The 26,597-nt window shown below is 38.3% G+C and overlaps 1 protein-coding gene across 2 annotated transcripts in view; it reads right to left on the reverse strand.

Annotated features, from left to right (window-relative positions):
• Positions 1–26,597, reverse strand: part of dgkza (diacylglycerol kinase, zeta a) — a 107,026-nt gene that overhangs the window by 57,511 nt on the left and 22,918 nt on the right. The window contains exons 3-24 of one of the 2 annotated variants that reach the window (XM_053314293.1): positions 24,851–24,959; positions 24,413–24,508; positions 22,079–22,156; positions 21,602–21,664; positions 20,258–20,314; positions 20,007–20,075; positions 19,600–19,671; positions 19,311–19,427; positions 18,317–18,388; positions 17,921–18,019; positions 17,537–17,619; positions 17,397–17,457; positions 16,076–16,189; positions 15,144–15,281; positions 14,218–14,296; positions 14,024–14,079; positions 12,658–12,720; positions 12,475–12,548; positions 10,808–10,919; positions 8,651–8,737; positions 4,620–4,732; positions 4,259–4,359 (exon numbers count right to left, since the gene is read on the reverse strand). In XM_053314293.1, coding sequence (XP_053170268.1) covers positions 4,259–4,359; positions 4,620–4,732; positions 8,651–8,737; positions 10,808–10,919; positions 12,475–12,548; positions 12,658–12,720; positions 14,024–14,079; positions 14,218–14,296; positions 15,144–15,281; positions 16,076–16,189; positions 17,397–17,457; positions 17,537–17,619; positions 17,921–18,019; positions 18,317–18,388; positions 19,311–19,427; positions 19,600–19,671; positions 20,007–20,075; positions 20,258–20,314; positions 21,602–21,664; positions 22,079–22,156; positions 24,413–24,508; positions 24,851–24,959 — 1,913 coding nt within the window. The remainder of the gene's footprint in view (positions 1–4,258; positions 4,360–4,619; positions 4,733–8,650; positions 8,738–10,807; positions 10,920–12,474; positions 12,549–12,657; positions 12,721–14,023; positions 14,080–14,217; positions 14,297–15,143; positions 15,282–16,075; positions 16,190–17,396; positions 17,458–17,536; positions 17,620–17,920; positions 18,020–18,316; positions 18,389–19,310; positions 19,428–19,599; positions 19,672–20,006; positions 20,076–20,257; positions 20,315–21,601; positions 21,665–22,078; positions 22,157–24,412; positions 24,509–24,850; positions 24,960–26,597) is intronic. The other variant, XM_053314294.1, reaches the window with a different exon arrangement.

Consider the following 26,597-nt stretch of genomic DNA (forward strand, 5'->3'; position numbering starts at 1 on the left):
AGTTGTATGTGTTTTTGGTTCAACAATGTTGATAGTGAAGACATTCTTAAACCTGTTGCTTTTCATGAACACAATATATGGGTTTGCAATACTGAAGGATCTCAGCTACTAGCTAATCAGTACAATTCTGGTAGGTCAATCATCAGTGACCCTGCTTTAAACTTACTAAAGTTTGTCACAATAAAGAGTGATTTTGTACCTGTTTTTTTAAGTCAGGCCAACAAGTCCTATTCAATTAGCAAGTCCTCACTTTCCCAATTTAAGTCTGAAGTGAGTGCAGATCTCAAGTCTTATCACTAAAAGTATCACCACTGTGGCAGTTCAATTTCAGCCATGATCTCTTCTGCATCATGTTCTTTTCCTGTTGTGGGCATTGGTGTTTTTTTTTTTTCATTTTAAAAAAAGGAGCCTGACTGAGCTAGCTCATCATCAGTAAGCTGACGTAAGTCGCTCAAACAATAAAGACAGCTTCCTGAGGCAGTCCAGGCCAGCCGCCCGCTGCACCAACACAGCACTGCTGGCTGAACATCACACAGCTTATTGTGCTGGCAGAGCAGTCAAACTCACACGTACACACACACAAACACACACACACACAAACACACATACACACACACACACATTGAGCAGTCACTTCACAGATTTTGATAGAGATAACCTGTTCACTCTTTTTATAATTCACTATTCAATGGAATGTTCTTTAAAGTCTGTGTAAAGTAAGAATAAATATGTGTTCTGAGTTTGACATACCACAGAAAAGTGTGTTGTTAACCACCCTGCCAAATTTGAATGATTAAAAAAAAACCCTATTATATGAAATTAGGCTTCAAAGTTGTGTAAAACTCTTTCTCTGCTACCAAACACTGCTGAAACCCCGCCCCCTACCAAGTGTCACCTGTCAATCAAAGTCACCACCTCTACCAGAAACATGGATGCTAAGTTTGAGAGCTTTCTGCTGCTAACTCGGCTGCTAGCTCCGTGGCTAACTCGGCGGCTAGTTCAGCTAACTGGCTAACTGTAGACTGTAGTAGTAGTAGTGTGTACTGAATGTATTTATACCTCTACAGCAGCAGGGGGGGGTTTATGCTATTCATTTTCAGACCCGCCCACTAAATCACAGAAATGTTGAAACACAGTTTGTGAAGCCTAGCTCCACAATTCAAATCTAAATGGTTGAAATGCTTTTTACACCTTTTTTAGAAATACATTTATGACCTATTTAATGTGTTTAGAAGAAAATGTCTGAATTCACTTTACACGGTCTTTAAACATTCCTCAGAGCAGCAGGAGCTGCAGAGCTGTTTATTAGCCAGGTGCATCTTATAACAGCCCACTTACAGAGTATTACATCCTCTTCATGGACTCCTGGACTCCCTCTCAGGATGTTCCCTTTTAAAGTGACCTTTTCAAGAAGCTACAGATTGGTTGTTGTGCAATGTGCTGTAATGGTAGATGCTATGTTGTGTTTGTAAATGCAGGCCATTGGTCAGTGTTTTACTCAGGGCTTCTCTGACCAGACAACAAAAGCTGAAAAATCTTAAGTGGAACAAACACTTTCCAAAGACTGTAAACAAATGAGAGCTGAAACAATTAGTTGATCAAATTGATCAGCCCATTAACAGAAAATGAATCACCAATGTCAAACATTTTCTGGTTCCAGTTGTGAGGATTTGTGTTTTTCTTCAAGTCATATCATTGTAGTTATATCACTGTATTCTAGGGTTTTAATTTAATCACAGAATGTGAAATACAAGAATGATATTATTCCATACTTTCACATCGAACGTTACAACCATATTTCTATGATACAACTGACTTTACATCATTTTGACATTTATATCTTGATATTTATAATGAATGGTAATTATCTCTGTTCATTCAATGTTAAATTGTATTATAGAATGTACATTTGATACCTTTATATCTCTGAATAACCTGGCATCTGATCAAGACACAGCTGCAACTGCATTGTCTGAAATAATGACTCTGCTTGTCTCTTTTTACATTTAAGAATTAGATTAACAGATGGTAAAAAATAATTGATTTTTATGTTTAGTTTTATATGATCTATATTCTTATCTATATTATTTCAAATCAGGTGTGTCATAGTGTTGGGTCGCCATAACATATAACTCACATCATCATCCTGGAAGAGACCACTCCCATCAGGATAGAAATGTTCCATCATAGGATAAAGGTGATCACTCACCACTACTTTGTATTGATCTGCAGTGACCCTTCCCTAAAATAGGACAAGTGGACCCAAACCATGCCAGCAAAATGCCTCTCACTGCATAACAGAGCTACCAGATCCACTCATTGTAGGGGTCAAACATTCAGACTTGTACCAGTTTTTTCTTTCATTTGCCACACATCTGTACATTACACAATAAATATGTTTGTATTTAGTCATTTCATTAGTTAACTTTACAGATCACTGTTCAAAAAGGCAGAGTGAAAGGTCCATCCAAATCCCCATGAAACACTTAATATAGTCTACTCATATGTTCAATTTGGAACACAGAGCCACAGTCAGAGAAATGGCATTGAGATGATATAACCACTGTGCCTCAGGGTATGAAATATATTTTTACCATCTCCCCAAAGTGTGACATCCACAAGTTGGGAGCAGTGATTGATTTACATAATGAGAAAACAACTCAAACTTCAGATAGCAAAGAACAAAGAATGAAGTATAAAAAATGAACATCAATCAGCCAAATCACAAAATATAACACTTCAACATAACACTTTAGGATTTTTTTTGTTAAATGTGGTTTGATTATTTGATTATTACTATCATACTTATGAAATATGTATATATATACTGTATATATATAATCCCACAACACAGTACATACAAATAATATGCACGGAAACAAAAATAAATATGTTTACATTTACACCAATATATATAGTTTACAGTATTATAAAAGGTGCTGTTTACAATGTTATAAAAGCTAAGAGCGCCACCTTGTGTTAACACTCTGAACTAACATGAACCAAATGAGTGTATGTGTTTTCTGTGAAGCCAATTCAGTGTAATTGTTCACAATGAGAGAGAGACTATATACCTGAAACATCTGTGTGTGTGTGTGTGTGTGTGTGTGTGTGTGTGTGTGTGTGTGTGTGTGTGTGTGTGTGTGTGTGTGTGTGTGTGTGTGTGTGCGTGTGTGCGTGTGTGCGTGTGTGCGTGTGTGTGTGTGTGTCATCTTTCATGTGAATACAGACACACAGAGCTCCATCACATGAGTGCAGGGTGAAGAGAGACTGAGATGGAGAATATGGAGAGACAGCTGAAAATAATCTTGTTGACCTTCAGATCACTGCTCTACCTCCTAATCACCAAGCAGTTTAATTCCCACTTCAATCTGAAGATGCTGCTGTTATTCAGGTACATCCACATGCAGCTTTTTCAGCATGGCTAACACTGGAAGATCTCCTAACCACACACTGACTAGCAAGAAGCAACTGATTGAAAATGTGGTCTGATATAACCAACTCATCTGTTCTTTAAGAGCTAATGAATACTGTAAGTGAGGTGTACTGATAACCTACTGCACACTGAACACATTCTCCTGTGGAGAGTGAATACATTTAAAATATACATTTTACATCAATTCTTTAAACCCCTTACAAATTTTGTATAATATAACATGTATATTTTATTTGGCTTGTTTGACCTGCAAGTCATTAGAGATGATAAAGGGCCAGATAATATGGAAATTGTTTCAACAGACAATATAAGGTATTAAAGCGTATTGTTTTTGTATTGTTGTGTCTTTTTTCACTACTACATTACTTTTCCTATTAATTATACACCATAATGTTTATACTTAGTGTAATTTAAGCAGATATTAAAGCACATAGCCTCTGGTTGATGTTCTATAAATATGCCATTTGGACCACGGATCTGTTCAATATTTATTATGAATAGTTTTTTACATTTTTTCTAAAAGATTATTATTATTATTATTGACAATAATCAAAGAAGGGCTTGAGATATAATTGATATTTACCATCAAAAACAAACCAAATGTACTGGTTACATTGGTCCTCATTCACCAACAGTGTGTAAGCACAAATCTGTGCTTAAGCTGTGTATACAAATGTTTAAACATAAATCTCTGCTTGGCATTTATGACAAATAACACATAACAGATACATAATACCGGCTGAAACAGAAGCAAGACCCTGTAGAATATTAGCATGTTCAGTAACTGCAGTAACACATATAGATGTAAATGTGTTTCCTTACATGCTTGTCGTAGCTTGTCCTTGTCATAGTGCAGAGCCTCATAGTCCGTCATACTGATCCTGCTGACTCTGATCCTCAGCCTCTCTGGGACTGGCTGCTGGCTGAGACACAAACAACACCACACTAGTTTTAACTAATGAATCTTTACAAAGTAGATAGGCTATATTTTTATTTAGGCTTTATTTTGTCACTATACAGAAGTACAGGGAAATTACAGCAATCACCCCGTCTGTACATATACAACATACAATACATACAATAAGACAGACATAACCGGATGAATCTTACATTATCAAGTCAGTGTGTGTGTGTGTGTGTGTGTGTGTGTGTGTGTGTGTGTGTGTGTGTGTGTATGACTTACTCATTGAGGTGTGGTAGTGACGTCCGTCGTTTAGTTTTCTGAATCATGTTAGCCTGGTTTCTGAGGCTGATGTGGATGACTGAGGGAGCAAGTCTGCATGGTTCACCATCCACCTAAAAGTTATCAAAATTGATCAATTAACCAATTAATCATTTAACATAACAATAAATCATATTTACATGTGTCTGCGCCTATATACCCCCCTATATACCTGCCTATATACCTGCCTATATACCCCTATATACCCGCCTATATACCTGCCTATATACCTGCCTATATACCCCTATATACCCGCCTATATACCTGCCTATATACCTGCCTATATACCCCCCTATATACCTGCCTATATACCTGCCTATATACCCCTATATACCCGCCTATATACCCGCCTATATACCTGCCTATATACCCGCCTATATACCCCCCTATATACCCCCCTATATACCCCCCATATACCTCCCTATATACCTGCCTATATACCTCCCTATATACCCGCCTATATACCCCCCTATATACCTGCCTATATACCCCCTTATATACCTGCCTATATACCTCCCTATATACCCGCCTATATACCCCCCTATATACCTGCCTATATACCCCCCTATATACCCCCTATATACCCGCCTATATACCTGCCTATATACCCCCCTATATACCTGCCTATATACCCCCTTATATACCTGCCTATATACCTCCCTATATACCCGCCTATATACCCCCCTATATACCTGCCTATATACACACCTATATACCCCCCTATATACCCGCCTGTATACCTCCCTATATACCCGCCTATATACCCCCCTATATACCTCCCTATATACCTCCCTATATACCCCCCTATATACCCGTCTATATACCCGTCTATATACCCGTCTATATACCTGCCTATATACCCGTCTATATACCTGCCTATATACCCCCCTATATACCCGTCTATATACCCGCCTATATACCCCCCTATATACCTCCCTATATACCTCCCTATATACCCCCCTATATACCCGTCTATATACCCGTCTATATACCCGTCTATATACCCGTCTATATACCTGCCTATATACCCGTCTATATACCTCCCTATATACCCCCCTATATACCCGTCTATATACCCGTCTATATACCCGTCTATATACCTGCCTATATACCCCCCTATATACCCGTCTATATACCCGCCTATATACCTGCCTATATACCTGCCTATATACCCCCCTATATACCCGCCTATATACCCCCCTATATACCCCCCTATATACCCCCCTATATACCTGCCTATATACCCCCCTATATACCTGCCTATATACCTCCCTATATACCCGCCTATATACCCCCCTATATACCTGCCTATATACCCCCCTATATACCTGCCTTATATACCCCCCTATATACCCCCCTATATACCCCCCTATATACCCACCCATATACCCCCCTATATACCCACCTATATACCCGCCTGTATACCCGCCTATATACCTGCCTATATACCCGCCTATATACCCGCCTATATACCCCCCTATATACCCCCCTATATACCCCCCTATATACCTGCCTATATACCCACCTATATACCCGCCTGTATAGGAGCATATTGGACTCTTGATGGTGATCTTTAAATAACAGTAACATAAGCACCAGTGACTTTAGACCTGGTTTTTTGTGGTCAGTAGCACAATAGCTTTCGTCTGCCTCAAAATAGCAACGCACCACCAATGAACCTGACCAACCTCATTTAGAGACCAACACACCCATAGGTGCACAGACTGGTGCAAGTGCATTTGCTATTTAGACAACGTGGGTGCAGGGAGAGAAAATGACAACTGTGCTGGGGGAAACTAACAAAGACACATGCACCATGCGTGCCATCCTCTGTCCCTTAGTCTTTTTACTGGTTTTCTATTAAAAGTTAGGATAAACTATATTTTGTAATAATATAGAACTGCATCAATGCATGATGTACAGTTTGTCCCCAAAGTCTCTTTACAATGTAAAAAAATCATTACAAAAGCAATTGATGAGATATGTATCAGATTTGTTCTATATACTCAGTGGTTATCAAAGTTTTTAATCACATCACATTTGTGTATCGTGTATTGAACAAAGATACGGGACATCAATGACCTGAAGCTAAACATCACTGAGCCATTGATGAGGCTTTACCACAGCCAACATGGCAAGAAATCCAGTACCATCTTGATGTGCTTCGTGCAACTCCCCATATAGAGGTGTATTTATCTATTCATTTGCTTTTGTAATAAATGTGATGAATTGTAAAGAGACTTTATGGACAGCCTGTATATAATGGTAACAATAAGCCTGTGTGTAGAAGTATGAAGCAGCTCAGTGAAGCAGTACAGTAACAGATGTACAGTACTGTGTGTGTGTGTGTGTGTGTGTGTGTGTGTGTGTGTGTGTGTGTGTGTGTGTGTGTGTGTGTGTGTGTGTGTGTGTGTGTGTGTGTGTGTGTCTCAAGTACTGTATTTCAGTACAATTTTGATGTACTTGTACTTTACTTATTATATATGTCTTTTTGATGTTACTTCATACTTCTACTCCACTACATCTCAGAGGGAAATATTGTACTTTCTACTCCACTACATTTATTTGACAGCTTTAGTTACTTTTCAGATGCAGATTTGACACAATGGATAATATAACAAGCTTTTAAAATACAACACATTGTTAAAGATGAAACCAGTGGTTTAAAACGTTTTTGTCTTTTGACGTCTTACAAAAAGCAGTGTGTAGTCAGACTCACATTTCAGATGTCTATGAGTTGTTTTACAGCTTTTAACATCTGATGACCCCTCAGATTTATCTGGTGACCCTTTGGTCCCAACCACTTGGCTGGGAACCACTGGAATAAACTAGCAAACTGTATATTAAGTAGATCAAACTAGCTCCACTTCCAGCAGTTACATGCTTTCTTATTAGTAATCTAATGTTGTCATACAGTGTTGCTTGCCTTTAGAATTTTCTCTATTTCTGCAAAAGTATGGCGTAAAATGTGGTCAGACTTCCATGCAAGTCTCAGAGCTAGATAAAAAGACATCAATTAAACAAAAGAAATTGAAGTTGAGTGTTTCAATCAAGTGTGAGTCAGGGAAGCGCTATATGTTCTGTATATGAAGAGAAATCTGGGTCCTTCCTACCAAGGTCTGATCTTCACAACACACACAGAAGGGTGTCTGAGGGCTTTAGAAGAGTTGCCATTTCTTAAGAGTTTGGACAGGTGCTGCTGTGGAGCGTGCAGCTCATTGACTGTTCTGTGAGGGGAAATGGACTACAACATTCCTCTTAGCCAATGTGCACAGCTGATAAACAGTTACTGGAAGTATTTTGTGAAGTTCTATCTATAACATTTAATGAAAGCAAGGCTTCACATATGTTTGCCTCTCACAAACATGTAAGATTGGATCATTTCCCTAAATAAATATTTGTATGGTTTCCTGTAAAAATCTGATCATGTTTTTAGTCATATTTATGCAGAGATAGAGATCATTCTAAAGTGTTTCAAGCAGCACTCTATATATGATATATCTGTCAGAGGGGTCACGACTTTTCTGCAGCTTAACTTAAATAAGTATATTGTAGTATACAGGATACAGGACTTTTACTTAGAATTTAGCGGCATCTAGCAGTGATGACTCCCTCACTAAGCACGGAGGAAAACCTACGCTGGCCGCAAAACTGCCAAAGGCCCTCTCAAGTGCCAGAGCTTTGATTTGTCCATTCTGGGCTACCATAGAAACATGGAGGGGTTTATGTAAGAGGAACCACTCCCTCTGTTGATGTAAAGGGCTCATTCAAAGGTAGCAAAAAGACAACGGTTGTTATTTTCAGATGATTAGAGACTATTTAAAACGTATTTATGCATATTATATTCAATTTGTGATGATTCTGTAGATGCCACTAACTTCTACTCACTGCACCTTGAAGCAAAGAATCTGAATATCGTTCCATCACTGTGTGTGTGTGTGTGTGTGTGTGTGTGTGTGTGTGTGTGTGTGTGTGTGTGTGCGTGTACATACCTGTACTGGAAGAGGTTTTGTAGTGGTGAGAGTTACTTCTCTACACTGGTTCAACCTCTCGCCATGACCTCCAACCTGCAGAGTAGCCTACACACAAATATTCACAACGTTACTCAAGTGATGACTTCATTAAAGGCTACTTTAACTAGACCTGCTCTATATGTAAAGTACCTAGAGATGACTTTTGTTGTGATTTGGCGCTATATAAATAAAGATTGATTGGTTGATTAATTGATTGAGTTATTGATACATCAGGGATTTAATGTTCCATTTCCATGAATTTGACATATAAGCTCATAAAAGACATTTAAAAAGAATGGTTTAAATCTAGAGGCTAATGAGGTAAAACTACACACTTCCAGTTTGTATTGCAAGCTTTCTGTTATAAATGTTTAGTCTCCAAGCCCAAGATAACCAATGACAAATAAATGACAAATAAAACCTCTAATAAAACTTTGTCATTTTGGTTCCGTCTCAATACTCCATGATGCTCAATAGGAAGCAGCTGTGTGCTGCACTTAATTGGGGTGGTGAAGTTGAAGACCGTGTTAAGTGAATGCAGACATTTTCTTCTAAACACATTAAACAGGTCATAAATGTATTTCTAAAAAAGGTGTAAAAAGCATTTCAACCAATTAGATTTGAATTGTGGAGCTAGGCTTCACAAACTGTGTTTCAACATTTCTGTGTTCAGGATTTAGTGGGTCCGCCCCTGCTGCTGTAGAGGTATAAATACATTCAGTGCACACTACTACTACTCATAGACTGTATAAGCTACTACTACAGTCTACAGTTAGCCACCGCTGAGTTAGCCGCCGAGCTAGCCACCGAGCTGAGTTAGCAGCAGAAAGCTCTCAGACGTAGCATCCACGTTTCTGGTAGAGGTGGTGACTTTGATTGACAGGTGACACTTGGAAGGGGGCGGGGTTTCAGGGTGGTTAACAACATGCTTCTCTGTGGTATGTCAAACTCAGAAAACATATTTATTCTTACTTTACACAGACTTTAACATTTGTGGGGACAATAAGCTAATGTGTTTCCAGAAGAGGAGGTTTCAAGCATGAGAAGTTGGTTTAGTAAATGTAAATCTTGTTACTGGAACTTCCCAACCACAGCTATGTCCTTAAACTTTATTGTTTACGGTTTCATCCAGAGACAGTAGATGTCTGTCAGATAGCTGTGTTACTGTGTTGATCTGAAAGGGATAATAATTTTATATCACAGGTATACTCTTCTTCCTTTCATATCATTTCATAAAGCCTAAATCTCTTCCTCTAACTACACTCTTGGCTCATCTGTGTGGAGAAAACCATTTCTCCAGCTGCTGCTTCAAAACAAGTCTGTTTATTAAGTCATTCATCATGGAACTCATTTCATTTTCTCTCATAACATAATGATGAAGTGGCTGGGGGAGAGGGAAGTCTGGGCTTCCCTGCTTAGGCTGCTGCCCCCGCGACCCGACCCCGGATAAGCGGCAAGAAGATGGATGGATGGATGATGAATAAAGAGCAAGACATACTGTACAGTCTGCCTCCTAGGATGTTTTCTTATTTTTACCAAAAGTATTTTAAATCTTAAAATATTATTCTTAGGTTGCTCTCCCTCTTTTGTATCTGCTTTATTCTTATTTTTCCCCTCATTTTTTTATTTTATTTTATTTATTTATTGTATTTTTTATTTTTTTTATTTTTTTTAATCCACTTTACGAATTCTGTTACGGGTTAATTTCATGTCTTAAATAACTTGCTGAATGGGGGGGGGGGGGGGGGGGGATACAAGGATGGGTGGGTTGAAAACTATAGTCCAGTGTTTACTTCAGGAATTGTACTGATTATTTTGAAAATGGAAAATAAAAATAAACCTTGTTCAAAAAACATTATTCTTAGACTTTTATGACTTTGTTCTTGTAATATTAATAATGTAATAATGATACTGTGATATATGTGAACAATTGTGTAAACACTGTTTAAATAGCAGTATGTGTGTGAACCACTACTGACACATTATGACAAATGATACTAAGTCTATGAAATATTTAATCATATTTATATTATTTTAACTAAATAGACTGTTGACTGGCAGCTGGTCATCCAACTGATGATAGATCCTTTCCTTCCCTGGTTACCATGATTACTAGGAGAAGTGAGAGCTCCGTACCAGTGATGTCATGGTGAATCCAATGACCTCGATGTATCCATCATCATGGCGCTGAGGTTCAAAGTCATGATGTTCACTGGGGTTACCCCAAGGTGTAGTGCCTGCACAGTACCTGAAGCACACAGCACACACACTCATCATCATCATCATCATCATTATAACCATTAGTGCCAGAAATACACACAACACACACATTGTTATTATCAGAAGCAGCAGCAACACTCATCATCATCTGGTTGGATTAAAGCTCCTTGTGGGCTGATTTCTAATGGAACCTCTTCATCCACAAACTGCAAGCGCTCTGCAATTAGCTCTTCACTGACAGTAAGGACAAACAGCTACAGCAGTGATGATGAGGCTCCCTCAGCATGGATTGTGTTTATTGCACATCAATGCTCCAACACCACCAACAGATGATTGCCTTTACACAAATTGGTGCTTTTTCTCCTCCGTGTCATAAACAGCTTGTGTAATATCAGGCTCCCACCATACAGAAGGCATTTCAAGTAAATTAACACACATAATTGGCTACGCTTGATTCATGATGTTGTGACCAAATGCTTGAGAAATAGAAATATGGGAAGCCTCAATAATAAATATGAGGTGGAACTGTCACCTCTCTGACAACAGCACCTTAATTTAGAAAAAAAAGATGTATAAGCTTCATATAGTAGAATGTATGGCAGAGCTGAATAATTAGATTGCTTTAGATTGTACAAGTGTTCTCAACAAAGTGTTTGGTGATGTTTTACTACTGGATGAACAAGTAGCTGTTACCTTTTCAGTGGTTGACCTACTGTATCACTGACCTTTGGCTTTTAAAACAGTTGCCTACATGTCATGTTGCAGCAGAGTAACTAAACACATTTCACTTTTTGACCAAATTGTTCTATGGGTACTATGGAGCCATAAAAGTTCCTTTTGCATATTCTTGATGATATCTATGATATGATACGACATGATATGATATGATAAGTTAAATAATATAGGCTCATTCTCAGCCACTCAGTAGAAAAGTCAACAGGAGCTGTGCAGATTTACAAATGAATATTTTCACCTAAAATAAGCAATGAATATTATGAAAGTTTCATTTTCTTCAGTTAAAATGAGCTTATATTTTAAATGTACAAGGAATAACAAAGAAACTGTTGATGTGGAGAGAGAACAACCTGTAGGTCTGACTCCACTGACTCTTGTTTTCATGTTTTCCAGTCATAACTGAGCAGGATAACTCTATTATCAGTTTAGGAAAGTGTGATATCACAGTAAATGCACACGGACACAGTCTGTGTTGAGATGTTTCAGCATTCATTTGAGCTGTTTTGTCTTAAATCTTTCCATCGCTGCTCTGAAAGTGACTGCTGAGCACCTAACCTGCCAAACTCTGAGCTGGAAAGCATTTATGTTATTATGATAACTGGAAACCATGACTTGTAATGTCAGCTGCAACCTGAACGTTTTTAATATGTTCATTTTGATATGTATTGCACATTTTCCTGTTTTGATATGTTTAAAAATGAAGCTCATGTGAATGTGTTAATGCATATTCTTTGAATGTGGTGAAACTTTATAAAGAAATGAACAATGATACGATTAATCTCCAGCAGTGGAAGATCATGTAGAAACTAGTATCTGCAGTAGTAGTAGCAGGGCCAGCACTGACTAACCTGGGGATGTTGAGGAAGACCAGACACTGCAGCTTCAAGTCCTGAACCTTTGATGTTAAATCTGTCCCATCACACTAGAGACAGAGACAAACACACACACACACACACAGAGCAAGAGAGTGACTGAGTGTTCTCAAGCAGCAGCTGACTGAATAACTGACTGCTTGATTGACAGCTACTCACCACCACTTTGATGTGCTTCGACAGGTCTTTGGAGCTTCCCATCAGGAAATCAGAGAATGCCGTCTATATAAAGACACACACACACACACACACACACACACACACACACACACACACACACACACACACACACACACACACACACACACACACACACACACACACACACACACACACACACAAAACACAGAAGTTAGCAGGACTCTCAGAGGAGTGCATCATGAAACCCACAGAGTAATCCTCAGCTGCTTCTGGAAAAGTGAGAGACATAGTGTTCCCTAACAGAGAGTAGTCACATTTGTGTAAGTCTATGTAATCAAAATGGATTCAACTGTTTTTCTAATTATCTTTATAACTGCCTGACATGTTCATCAACATGGTCATTGTGTAAATCATCACATCAAAAACATTAAAGCCAGCAGAGGGAGAGGTGGACACAGAGACAGAGTGAAGTCAGAGCATCCATGTTGCTTTTGACAACATCATCATCATCATCATCATCATCATCATCATTGCATCAACAACACTCGTACTCTGTTTGCTACGGTTGATAAGCTTACAAACCCCCCTCAACAGATCCAGAACTCCTTTCCACAGAAACATGCAATGAATTTGCTTTTTCAGTGAAAAAATCCAGTCCATAAGGTTAAATATCAACACAAATCAACACAACAATAACATGATGCAATCCCTAAGACCTCCCAGGAATAACTCAACTGCAATGTCAGAATTTAAAACAGTTGACCAAAAAACCATAGAGGAAACAGTGCAGCATCTAAAACCATCAACATGCTGTCTTGACACAATGCCATCAGATTTCTTTAAAACTATTGTGAACTCTGTCCAAACAGATTTGAGACAAGTAATAAATAGCTCACTTAAATCAGGCACGTTTCCTAAACTCCTAAAAGTAGCTGCCATTAAGCCACTCTTAAAAAAGAGAACGCTGGATGCTTCCATGTTAACCAAGGTCGGGCAGGGTTGCATGAGAGGATGGTAAAGGCAAATATTAGATGAAATGGCGTTTGAATAATAACATTTTGTTTTTCATGTATAAATACTTTCTAATGTACATGAATATGTTGTATTGAAACATTTGTTTATTTGGGTTTTTTTTCTTACCACTCAGTTTTGGGTTTTTTGTTGTACCAGCTAACAGTGGTGTATAGTTTACACATGGCGTCATTTCAGTAAATGTTCAAATGATCCAAATTTCACCAAAAATCAAGGATTTACCTACTAAACTCATCTCACATAGCTCTGCCAATTACATGCTGTTTACACACTGATCCTTCAGAATGTCATATATAATACTATATCAGTCAGAGGGACCAAATCACTACTTTTATCATAATACTTTACTCACCCCAGCATAGAACATCTTATTCCTAAAACGACTGTTAAACTTCTCTGGGTTGGCCTCTACAACAATGACAGAGAGACAGTTAATCAACTAAATATTTAAGAAACATGTAGAGAATAAAATGGAAACATTTTACAAACACTAACAATGTTATAGACCTACATGTTTACTTTGTCTGATTATTGATATGAACATACCTCTTGACTCATGGAACTCTAGAGTCACATGAGCGTCGAATCCAAGACTGAAGTAATTGTTGAACACATCTAGAGGAAGCTAAGAAAGCACACACACAAAACACTCAAACATGAACATCTCATTAAACCAGATGATGTTTACTGGAAACATTTAGATCACATAGATAAGATTTTTAAGAGCAAAGGGAGAAGGTCAGATGGATGGTGAGGTGAGGTCTCAGTTTGCATCCTGTCTCATTCTGTACTGATTTTCTTTAGTATTTACACCATACAGTACCACAGTCTGTCTCCTACTCTTCACAACCAGATACTAGTGTGCTTTCATTGACTAGTCTTTAATAAACCTTCAATTGCTGCTTTTTAACACAGAACAAGAGGTCCCTCACATTTTTGGCAAATGGAAACTAATTAAGTGCAGTGATGGGAATAACAGTGTTATTAATAAACAGCGTTACTTTTTTCAGTAATGAGTAATCAAGTTTATTACTGTTTCCTCCGTTCCAACGCTGTTATGTTACTGACAACAACAAAAAATGTGGCGTTACTTCTTCAGACCTCACTGACTTACTTTTTGGGAGAAGTAATGAGTAACTATAATTCATTACTTTTTCAAAGTGACGTGCCCAACACTGATTAAGTGTACATGAATATAAATTGTACATGAATATCATTTTTGTGGGACAGGTCTAAATACGTAAACACAAACTGAACTGTATGTCAAAATCAAGCAGACTACAATATTACATAAAAATCATTGTTGACATGACAATGATTCATTCCTCAAATGTACATTTTGTAGCAATATGCACATTAAAAAAAATATTATATTTGTTGTGTACAAGTGAAATGACTGATGTGATGTGTGTGTGTGTGTTTGTGTGTGTGTGTGTGTGTGTGTGTGTGTGTGTGTGTGTACACGCACTGACCTTATCAGTTTGTTGTTCATCTGCTTCAGCCCCTGCGCTCTGGTTTGGTTCAACCTGTAGATTCCATCGGTCTAGCTGCACAACAGTTCCATCCTCAACATGGGACAGGATCTTAGACAGAGGTTCATCTGTATAGCCCTGGAATACATAAAACATATACATGTACACACATAAACATGTGATCATAAAACAAGAACAAAGGAAGGCTGGAATAAAAAACAAAACATGATGATGAGTATTAACTTTAAAGTCTGTGTAAAGTAAGAATAAATATGTGTTCTGAGTTTGACATACCACAGAAAAGTGTGTTGTTAACCACCCTGCCAAATTTGAATGATTAAAAAAATCACCAAATATATGAAATTAGGCTTCAAAGTTGTAAGTGTCAAAGTGTAAAAATCAGCGTCTTTCTCTGTTATCAAACGCTGTGGACGTGCCACCGAGTTCGCTGAAACCCCGCCCCCTACCAAGTGTCATCTGTCAATCAAAGTCACCACCTCTACCAGAAACATGGACGCTACATCTGAGAGCTTTCTGCTGCTAACTCAGCTGCTAGCTTGGCGGCTAACTCGGCTAACTGGCTAACTGTAGACTGTAGTAGTAGTAGTGTGTGCTGAATGTATTTATACCTCTACAGCAGCAGGGGCGGGTTTATGATTTTCAGACCTGCCCACTAAATCCTGAACACAGAAATGTTGAAACACAGTTTGTGAAGCCTAGCTCCACAATTCAAATCTAAATGGGTGAAATGCTTTTTACAGTTTTTAGAAATACATTTATGACCTATTTAATGTGTTTAGAAGAAAATGTCTGAATTCACTTTACACAGTCTTTAAAGTGATTTTAAAGTCATGCTAATAATAGCCTACTTTTATTTACTCATATAGTTTAGTTTTGAGTGTGTGTGTGTCAGTGCAAGTGTTTGTACACACCCCTCCCCAGTTGAGGGTCCTGGCTAGGTCATTTCCTGTCCCAAGTGGTAACACAGCAACAGGAGGTTGAGGGTTTAGAGCTAATTCATCAAGACAAGACAGAATCCAGCCCACCTAGTTTTACACATACAGAGAGAGAGAGAGAGAGAGAGAGAGAGAGAGAGAGAGAGAGAGAGAGAGAGAGAGAGAGAGAGAGATACATGTTAGATGAGAAAGAATCCAAAACATCATGCTGAAAAGATTTATTGAGACTTGGACAAGGAGTATGAAAGAATAATCAGTACATGTTCTGTCCTGATGCTTCAGTCCTCTGGGGTTAGTCTTATAATAAGCCACTCAGGTAATGCCATAGTTGAACCATGCCCAAATATGGTCAGAACTAACACATCTACAGCACATAGAATTTAGTCTATTTGTCTACAGATGAAAACAATGTCTGGGAACACAGCTCAGCACCCTTGTTCTCCATTCCTCAGGATCCATAATATCCAGTTACCTCTACTTCATGAGGTGACAGATCAGCACATCTCTGACCTCAGCTGCTATAGCAACACTATCTGGGTGTTTTTGCCATTATCTCAAGGGGAGACAGTGTCTCACGGTTAAGATCTGGTGCCCCTCATTTCAATGTTGGATGCATTTGTTTTTAAATGAGATGTTATTCATATCGATCATACAAGAACTATTTTGTATTTTTATCCTCAACCTATTTTACATTTTGTTATAACTTGTTATAAATGGTTTGTTTCAGCCTGATGAATGGCACCTGTTCAGGAGAAGGTGCCCATTTGTGAGATCTGTTCATTAACATTAGTAACAGGCTCCATGTTCTGCTCCATTTGTGGGCAAGTTTCATTCACAAAAATGAATTTTACACTGTGGAGATTCAAACAGTGTCAGCAGTAGAGGAACCAAAAATATAAAAATATGAACAGAGCGACGTGTCATCAGAGCAGCACAGACAGAAATAAAGAAAGAGATTGTAATCACTGTTTGACTTTTTGAATTTTTGTTCCCATTACAACCAGCACATCACTATCACATCACTATCACATCACTATCACATCACTATTACATCACTATCACATCACTATCACATCACTATCACATCACTATCACATCACTATTATTGCTGTCACTTCTCTGGAAGTTCAGCTAAATTTGTATCTACAGTTTGTAAAGTATATTTTATATATATTATACCTCCCAATAAGTATATATATTGGTTTGTGTGTGTGTGTGTGTGTGTGTGTGTGTGTGTGTGTGTGTGTGTGTGTGTGTGTGTGTGTGTGTGTGTGTGTGTGTGTGTGTGCATACTCACAGTTCCATCTCCGCCACATGCCAGAATCCTCAGATTATGAACTTTACGATACAGCTCTAGGCTGGAAGATTAAAAATGATTAATGGTCAATTCAGTTTTATTTAAATGCATGCGTGTGTGCATGCGTGTGTGAGACCCACCCCTCCTTCGGACCTCCTTGGCTCAGGTCAAACACCTGTCTAGGGTTCAGATACCACATGAAGGACTGAAGGATCTTAGTGCCCTGCAGACACAGAATCAAACAAAACATTGGAAGACTAGTAGCTGACTACACTAACCCTGAATCCATTTCCATTTACACACTTGGGTCAAGTTGAGACAGGCAATGTTAAGATCATATGCTAAGAAATAGAGTTGTGGCAATCTAAGAGTACTAAACAAAGCATTATAGAAGTCCAGACAGAGGACTGCTGAGTTACAAAAAAGAGAAAGTTGATATACCATATAAACACTGGATGACACATTGATTGATTGACTGATCATTTCATGGTGAATTGGTGAATGACTGGTTTATTCATGAGTACCTGGTTTCCTCCACTCTTAGGGTTGACAAACACTAGCAGTGGTTTCATCAGTGGTGAAGGGATGGGTCGGATTATAAATGGCCTCCACTGTCGGCCCTCCTGTCAGAGAAGAGAGGATGATGTGCAGAGCTTCTCATACATTTTGGCATCATTATTCAATTCATCTGTCTAATCTGGGACTGATATGATGGGATTTATTAAAATGTTAATATGTTAAAAACAGTGCTCTGTTTTCTTTAAACAGTATTATTGACTATCATTAGCTTGTTTGAAGCAATGAGTTAAAATGAGGAGAGAAGATAAAGTGTCAGAAACAAAAGTGGTGTCAGGAGAATTTCACATTGAACACAGTGAAATCACCGTGGTCATGGATTATAGTATATGGTGGTGACTGACCTCAGCTCCTTTCTTGCTGCTTTTCCTTTTAAACGACGTTCTCTTCTTCTTCTTACTCGACTTCATAGATGACTATTAGAAAGAAAACAAAAAGACTACAAGTTGATTTCATTGGTTTCATCAGGAAGATGTTACTTAACACTGGTAAATATTTCCCTTTATTAAAACAAGAGAGAGAGAGAGAGGGAGGGAGGGAGAGAGAGAGAGAGAGAGAGAGAGAGAGAGGGAGAGAGAGAGAGAGAGAGAGAGGGAGAGAGAGAGAGAGAGAGAGAGAGGGAGGGAGGGAGAGAGAGAGAGAGAGAGAGTGCAAGTGAGTGTGAGTGTGTGTGTGTGGATCAGCTAGGTCCTGCCTCTCTGGGTCATTCTTTACATTACTACTATTAAGAAATTCTCATTTACCGTATGTGGAAACCCAACTAAAAGAAATATCTGAGATGTAGATGAATGCATTTAATGAAGACAGTAGTAAGTAAACTTTACTATAGCATGGCTACAAAAACTAGTTGTTTCTTTAGACATCTCAAACATGCTACCATCAAAACTTGAGTTGTATATCATCACTTCATGATAGTCTGGCATATTATTAGACTCTACTGTATGTACCTGTAACAACAATAGCAATAACATGAGTGACTCGTCTTTCACAATTTGGAATTGGTGAGGCTGCATCTGATCATTTCTATAACTTTCTGAAACCAACTATTCAGCATTCACATTCACTTCATGCAGTGAAGTTGGTATGCAGAGCTGAACTTCTTGCTCAGTCTCTCTTTTCTCATTTGTTAATCTATGTTATATGTCAGGACAGTCTGAAAATCTATAATTACTCTCATATTCAAACAATTACTGTCTCTCCCCTCTATCTACAGTATGACATGCATACATTCACTATGCATGGTGAGGCCTGAGTGTTTTGTGTGACAGGACAGATGTTGTAGGATTAAACATATAAGGAAATATGTACCAAAGGTAAAAAGTGAGTGACAGCAGATACCTGGTGACGCCGAATTCGAATGATCCATGTGGGTGGAACTATGAGAGCAGCGTGTGCTCCTATTGGACAAGCCTCCTCAATTTGCTGCAGCATGAAGCAAGAAACTTTGTTGTGGTACTAAGAGAGGGAAAGACATGATAACACTAGATCAGTCATAATGAACTCACTTTTTTACCAAGATTAGTTTCAGTGGTGGTTCAACTAAAGTTCAGTTATCTTCTTCTATATGTTCCTTGTTCAGTGACAGATATCATGATGAGTGTGTCACAGTCCTTCTAAACATACTCACAGCCTGTTTGCACCAGGAACAACTGATGGCAACAATGTCCTTACTGTGGAAAGCAAACTTCTGCTGGAAGCCCTGGACAGAAAAACAAGAACAGATATCAACTCTTCATGACTGTATAATGCTGCACCATAATTGCACATTAGGGTCCTTTTGTTTAGTTTTAATTGTATTGTTTTTTTCTTATATCACTATCTTGCTAGCTGCTGTAGCAATGAATTTTCCCCACTGTGGGATCAATACATTTATCTTATCTTATCTTAGTTAGACAATATACATACACTCACCATGCGCTTTATTAGGAGTTCAATCAAATGCAATCCAATACAACAGCATTGCCGTGAACTCAAATTTCATAATATTATTATTTTACATTACTATAAAAACATAATAACACAATTACCACCCACCTTCCCACATTGTTTACATTTGCCTTCTTGCCGTCTCCGGTGCACCCAGTGATGACGCACCACATTGGGCTAGAAACACACACATGACACAAATCATCATTTTTGAACATTGAGCCCATGACCATTTTTTTTAAAATATATATAAGTGTATTTATATGATGTGATCAAATTGAAAATAAAGTTAAGTTTGTGATATTTCTTTGTTGGTTTGAGCCCCAATAAGAACATGTAGAAAGAAACTAAGAACTCACCTCTCGAATGTTCCGAGAGCCTGCTTCCCTGAAAGATGGTTTACACCTGAAATTAATCTGTGGGAGAGCAGATGAAGAGTAGAGAGGAACACAGATGGAAATACATAGATCAACAAACAAGCTACTATGAGAGATTATGTGGAAAACCTTCAGAACAGACAGCTGTTACGACATGGGCAGATCTACAGAACCATGATGATTTCCAGTGATTAGGTTGGCAGATTGACAGTGTTTTAAGGAGAGAAGTGTTAGGCCAAAGAGGTTCAGAGATGCTTATATGACGTAGCAGTGAAAATGAGCTCCACCTCCAGAGAAGGCACCATGAGTTCTCATAACGAAGTGTAAATAGTAAAGAGAAAGAAGATACCCAAGACATCTGTAGTAACCAGGCTGAACACTGTCATGTCAATAGCACTTCTTGGGGGGAAAGCATATAGAGCAGGTTATTTTATCATACTAATTAGGGTGTAAAATACTTTAAAAATGGGCTTTGCAAATGTTTTATAGAGAAGGAAATGCATACAGCTCATTTGTTAGAACTCAAGGATACACTGGATGTGTTTTGGTAGTTTAACAATGTAAACACAACTTCTGTTTGTTTGCAAGAAATATCCACAGGGCGTCTTTGACTTCTTGAAGGAGGTTTATTCAGCTTTTTGTGATTTTCTGTCATTTACATACCATTATGATGTTGGATATATATGTCCCTGCAAGTCAAGGCAGTATGATAAGACTGACACATATACATTTGCTATCTGCAGTTTTCTCCTCCTTGACTTTGTCTCTGTGATCATCCCTCATCTTTATTTGCTGCCTCATCCTCACTGTTCCAGAACCTCCACAGAGATGTTATGCTCAACAGAGCCCACTCTTTAAACCTGTCAGATTAATAAGACCATGAGAGAAGAGAAAGTGATATAAGGAAAAACGAAAAAAGGAAATTACCCTGTCATGATGATGTAAGAATAGATTTTTCAGAGGATGTGTGTCTGACCTGGATTAGAGTCTGATTTGAATCATTAATTTAAAAGTGGATTTTCCACAAACGTGTTGATGTCAAAGCTGCCTTTAGAGAGTACATGCTCTGTCTGTGTCTCTGTATACTGCAAAGATTTGATTTTTTGCGGTGTCCACAGCACATTTTACTCCATCTGTACAGATTATTGTTGAGTTCTTGCACTAAATCAATTCTCATATGATCCTGAGAGAAACACTGATATCATGGTGTATATTGGTTTCATTATGAAGTGATTGAAGAGAGGTCCAGACACCAATCCCAGTCATTTTTGTCAGATTGAAGGTTAGGATGAGGAGGAAGGACAGAAAGCGTTTTGTGTATCTCACTCTAAAGCTGGGGTCATTGAGGGGCAGGGCAGCATCCAACACAATGGCTCTAGAGCTTGGAAACTGCAGGTTAGACAGGAGCAATGGTTAAAGACAACCTGTACGTTCTTCTCAATGTGCTGCCCTCTGCTTCAGAATGAAAGTAAACAAAACAGAGCAAAAAAAATTACATTTTTAGATTTACCTCATCTCTGAGGGTTTAAGCTAATCCTCCTTTTCACTTCTCTCTGATCTTAAACTCATCCTTGAGGACTGAAAGTTTAATCCTTCTATCACTGTTTGTCCTTCATGAACAACGTTTTTAACATCCTTCTTTAATCTTCTCCTCTCCACCTTTATCCCTCCATAATGACCGCCATTTTAAAGCTGCATTGTGTGTCTTGTCTCCATGAAGTGGCTTTAAAAGATGAAAATCATTTGAATTCACTGGATCAGTGTGCTTGGTAAAAGTATTGTGAATACAGGCAAAGAAATTACCTTCTCCAATTGTTCTATACAGATGGTGTGGACAACTATCTTACAGGCAGCACACTTCCTTCGGCTGACTGACTTTTGCTAGAAAGAAAAAGAAAGAGAGCATTAATTTTAATTTTAATCATATAGTGTATAAAACAACAGAAACAAAAGTAAAATTATAAATATATACACATATGTATATTCAACAAAAATAATCTAGTAACTCCTGTTCTGACTGTCAGCAATTGGAGGGGATTATTTGAATGGACAAAATATGAGACAGTAATGCCACCTCTGACCACCAGGGAGCAGTCATGTACTAGTAAATGTATAATACTGTTCACTGAAAGCACAACATAGATAACATGATATGACATGAAACTGTATGACATATGATGACTTTGTGTGTGTGTGTGTGTGTGTGTGTGTGTGTGTGTGTGTGTGTGTGTGTATGACCTTGATATGAACTGACATGAGCAAAAATATACAACATGACTGTGTATGATAGTGTAGTTTTATGACTGAATTACTAGAGCATCACCGTGCACTAGATTTCTTTTTTGTAACTACTTAGGTCAGAGTGTATTGTCACAGACTCTGAGGTTTCACACAAATTTCATGAATTGCTGAATGCTGAAATTGTAGAGATGAATGGTTGTTGTTGGTACAATGATGACACGAAGTGATGAGGACAAATGCAGCACAGGTTGCATTAAGTTTAAGACTGGTTTAAAATGCATTTAAAATTTGATCTAAAGATCATTTTCAGCTTCAGCAGTCTGAGTTAGTCATATCAAGTATGACACATTTACTTTCTTTTTTAGTATCAAATTGTCCCTTTGTGTTTCCTTGGACAGTGTTGTAGAATGAATTGTCAGCTTTTGTTCCTGGTTGCAATTGACATCAGGCCAGTTGTTGAGAACTTCTGCTGTACAGTATGTTTCACAAAATAATATTTTAATCTCTACAACAGGGCACCCCTCCCTCAGAGAGGAAAGCTGGGATGGCGTATGCATCATCATGACATCACATGTGACAGCTGTGAAACAGCAATGAGCCAAAACAAGAGACTGGAGGAACACGTCAACTGTCTGTGAACGATTGACCAATACCATTCTCAGCATCTGCTGAGAGGAGGTCAAAGGTCATCGAGCAGGTGTCTGTGGATGGTCAGAGAAAGGAGGACATTCACATCTTTGAACATCTCCCTCCATCTTCCCCTCTTATACAAATCACCTCTTATCTAAGTTCCAAAGTTAGGTCACGTGATGACAGCTGACCTGAGCCAGTTCGTCAGATGGGGATAAAAGTAGGGCTGCAACAAACCATTATTTTCATTGTTGATTAATCCATTGATTATTTTTTCAATAAACCCATTTGTTATTTAGTCTATAAAATTTCAGACAATGGTGAAAAATGTTAGGGTTAGGATTAGTCCACAACCCAAAGATATTCATTTTATTGTAATAGAAGACTACAGAAACCAGAAAATATTCACATTTCAGATGATGGGTAAGGCTTTTGGCTTCTTTTTTTTCGGAAAATGAAATGAACAATCATCAAAATAGTTAGTGATTCATTGTCCAAAATTCCAAAAACCCAGTAAGTGACCTTTGAGCTCAAATTATTTTGCTACACACCCAAGGTTCAGAAAAAATGTCTGTGCTCAAATCCTTTACAATGTTTCCCATCTGGTTCTGGGAGGGCCTAGCACATACTCAGGGCTACAAAAAGGTGAAAACACTCCTGCCTGTGTTTTGCAACCTACAACTATATGGACAACTGTGTCAGAGTCATCTTTGCACAGTCTGAAGTTTAGATCTGGTCAGATGTGGTAGATCCCTGATTCATCTGGTGTTCAGTCCTTACTCTTGTGCTTCTATTAGTGTTATTTTTTATCCAGCTCTCTGCTAGGGTCTGCTAAATTCAACCACTGCAGCTAATTTCTTTGTGAAAAGTAGTTCTTTTTCCTTTATTCTGTGGATTATGCATAGTATCAAGGGCAATGATTCTGCAGAGATGGTACATGTTTCGATACAGGGACCACCACACTCTAAATTCCATTAACAAGCAGATACTGTTTGTAATTTGGATGATCAGTCCCTTTTACGAAGTTGTTTAGTTAGTACAGATACTAAAGGAACATCTGGCTGTAAAATGTTAAACATTTGGCAGATGCTGATGTATAAGAATGTATGTAATGCACACATAAACATTTTGTCTGATACACTGAAGCACCATGTTTTACCCAGACACAATTCTCTGATTCAAAATATCTCTTTATGAATGTAATTTGTTGGAAATAATGTGGAGAACACAGAGCAGAGAGGGAGACATAATCAGTGTGATACTAACCAGCGCTCTGGCAATACAGTGTTGTTCTCCCACATAGCAGTAGTCTCCAGACACATTCGTCTCAAACCAGATATGATCTCCATAAAGAGCCAACTCCTACAAAGACAAACACACAGATACCAAGGGGAAGCTTAGAGGGGGACATACATTTTAAATAACTTGTTTTATAATGCTCTCTTATTGCCACACACATATAAACAGTGTTGGTGTTAATTCCTTAGAACAAAAATGTGCCGTCAACTTGGGATTTGTTATTTATTCTGAAATAGTAAGCTTTTAAAAAGCTTTATATGAACACAAACATCAGGAATTAAAGCTTGACATACTAGCAATAACACACAAGGCTGAGGGCAAAGGTATTGCAGATATTGTGTGTGTGTGTGTGTGTGTGTGTGTGTGTGTGTGTGTGTGTGTGTGTGTGTGTGTACTCAGACTCACAGTCCAGTCCACAGTACTGCGGATACTTGCTTCTGGGTCTGTTCTGGTCAGAGATGATGTGCTGGGCTGACAGGGCAGATGGTGCAGGCCAGATTTGGCTATGGCTTTCCTGGAGACACATAGAGTAGAACAGGGCAAATATGAGTAGAAATATATCTTACAAGGCCTGACCAGTTTGGTAAATAGTAAATGGTCTAGTCTGGTCTAACACTTTTCTAGTCTTTTTGACTACTTTTACACTACATGTCACATTCACACACATTCATACACTGATGACAGGAGCTACCACACAGTGTACCAACCTGCTCATCAGGTGGACACTAACCATTCACATACATTCACTCACCACTGGTACAGCCATCAGGAGCAATTTGGGTTTAAGTATCTTGCCCAAGGACACATCTATGTAATCTGATAAAGTACAATCACAGTGAAATGTAATCCCACCATTTCCTTCACTTTATGCTATAGAGATGAAATAGAATAGGAATAGTAAGTATATGTATGATTGGGACGAGGCCAGTCTTAGGATCCTAGTGGCCTCAGGGTAGAACCTGCTCCTGAGCCTGTCAGTGCCGACCTGGCGTATCTGATACCTTCTTACCAACTGCAGCAGGTAGAATAGTGTTTGTTATTGATTAATTACTATTGACTTTATTAATTCTTGTGCTAATTAATACACGTTATTAAAGAGAAGTTCTGATTGGCTGATTGATAGTGCTCAGATCCAAACCTTCACCATTCGCTTGTGGGTGCTGACATCCCAGATGTTAACAGCTTTAAGTGAAAAAGTTTATTGTTTGGTTGTTGGTCCCAGTGTCCGGGTGGTGCCCCGTATTATTCATTCATTTTAATAATACATTTCTTTTAATTGTTTATTATTATCTTTGATAATTACCAAATTCCAACAACTGAATTAAGATCCTGCTTTCTTTGACAGATGATGGAAGCTGGAGGCTAAATTCTGCAACCAGCTGGTGAGTTTGAAAAACATTTAGGTCAAGTCAGTTTTATTTAATATCACAAATAAAAAATCTGCCTCAGAGGACTTTTGATTCAGATAAGAAAAACTCCCCCGTGCCACAAAAAACCCTTTAACAATGAAACCAATTAAATCAGAAGACTATCGAGACAGTTTGGAGCAACACATATAGCCCAGTGTCAGAAAACTGTGTTTTAGTTACAGGTCATTGGTAATGACCCCAAACATACATCAAAAAGCACTCAAAAATAGATGAGAAGAAAACGTGGGAGTGGCCCGCTGTGAGTCTGAATTCCATTGAACATCTGTGGGAAGAGCTGAAACTAGCAGGACAGAGACAGCACCCATCAAACCTGAGAGAACGGGAGCTTGATTGAAAATATATATATTTTTGACCACATCTGTAACGTATGTTGCATATTGAATATTTTAAACACGATGCTTCCTCAGGTTTAATTGGAAGTCTTGTGGGATTCCTTGCATAAAGAGCCATTTTATTGTAGGACAGTTACAGTAACTGGCAACAATGAATAGCAATTACCCAAGTAGCTATCATTGACATCTATTAAATGTGGCATTTGTATCACTTGTCATTTTTTTCTGACTGCTGTGAACTTGAATAAGACATGAAAGTAACAATCTGTACATCTCTGGGAGCTATGAAGTCCCAATAGCTGCAAAACTGTGCAGTGTTTTTGTCATATAAATCATGGTGACGTTTATCACTTGTCTCCTCTATTTGGACATTTGAGATGGTACTTTAAA

This window comes from Scomber japonicus, chromosome 24, assembly GCF_027409825.1.
Source record: "Scomber japonicus isolate fScoJap1 chromosome 24, fScoJap1.pri, whole genome shotgun sequence".
In the NCBI taxonomy this organism is placed as follows: Eukaryota; Metazoa; Chordata; class Actinopteri; order Scombriformes; family Scombridae; genus Scomber; species Scomber japonicus.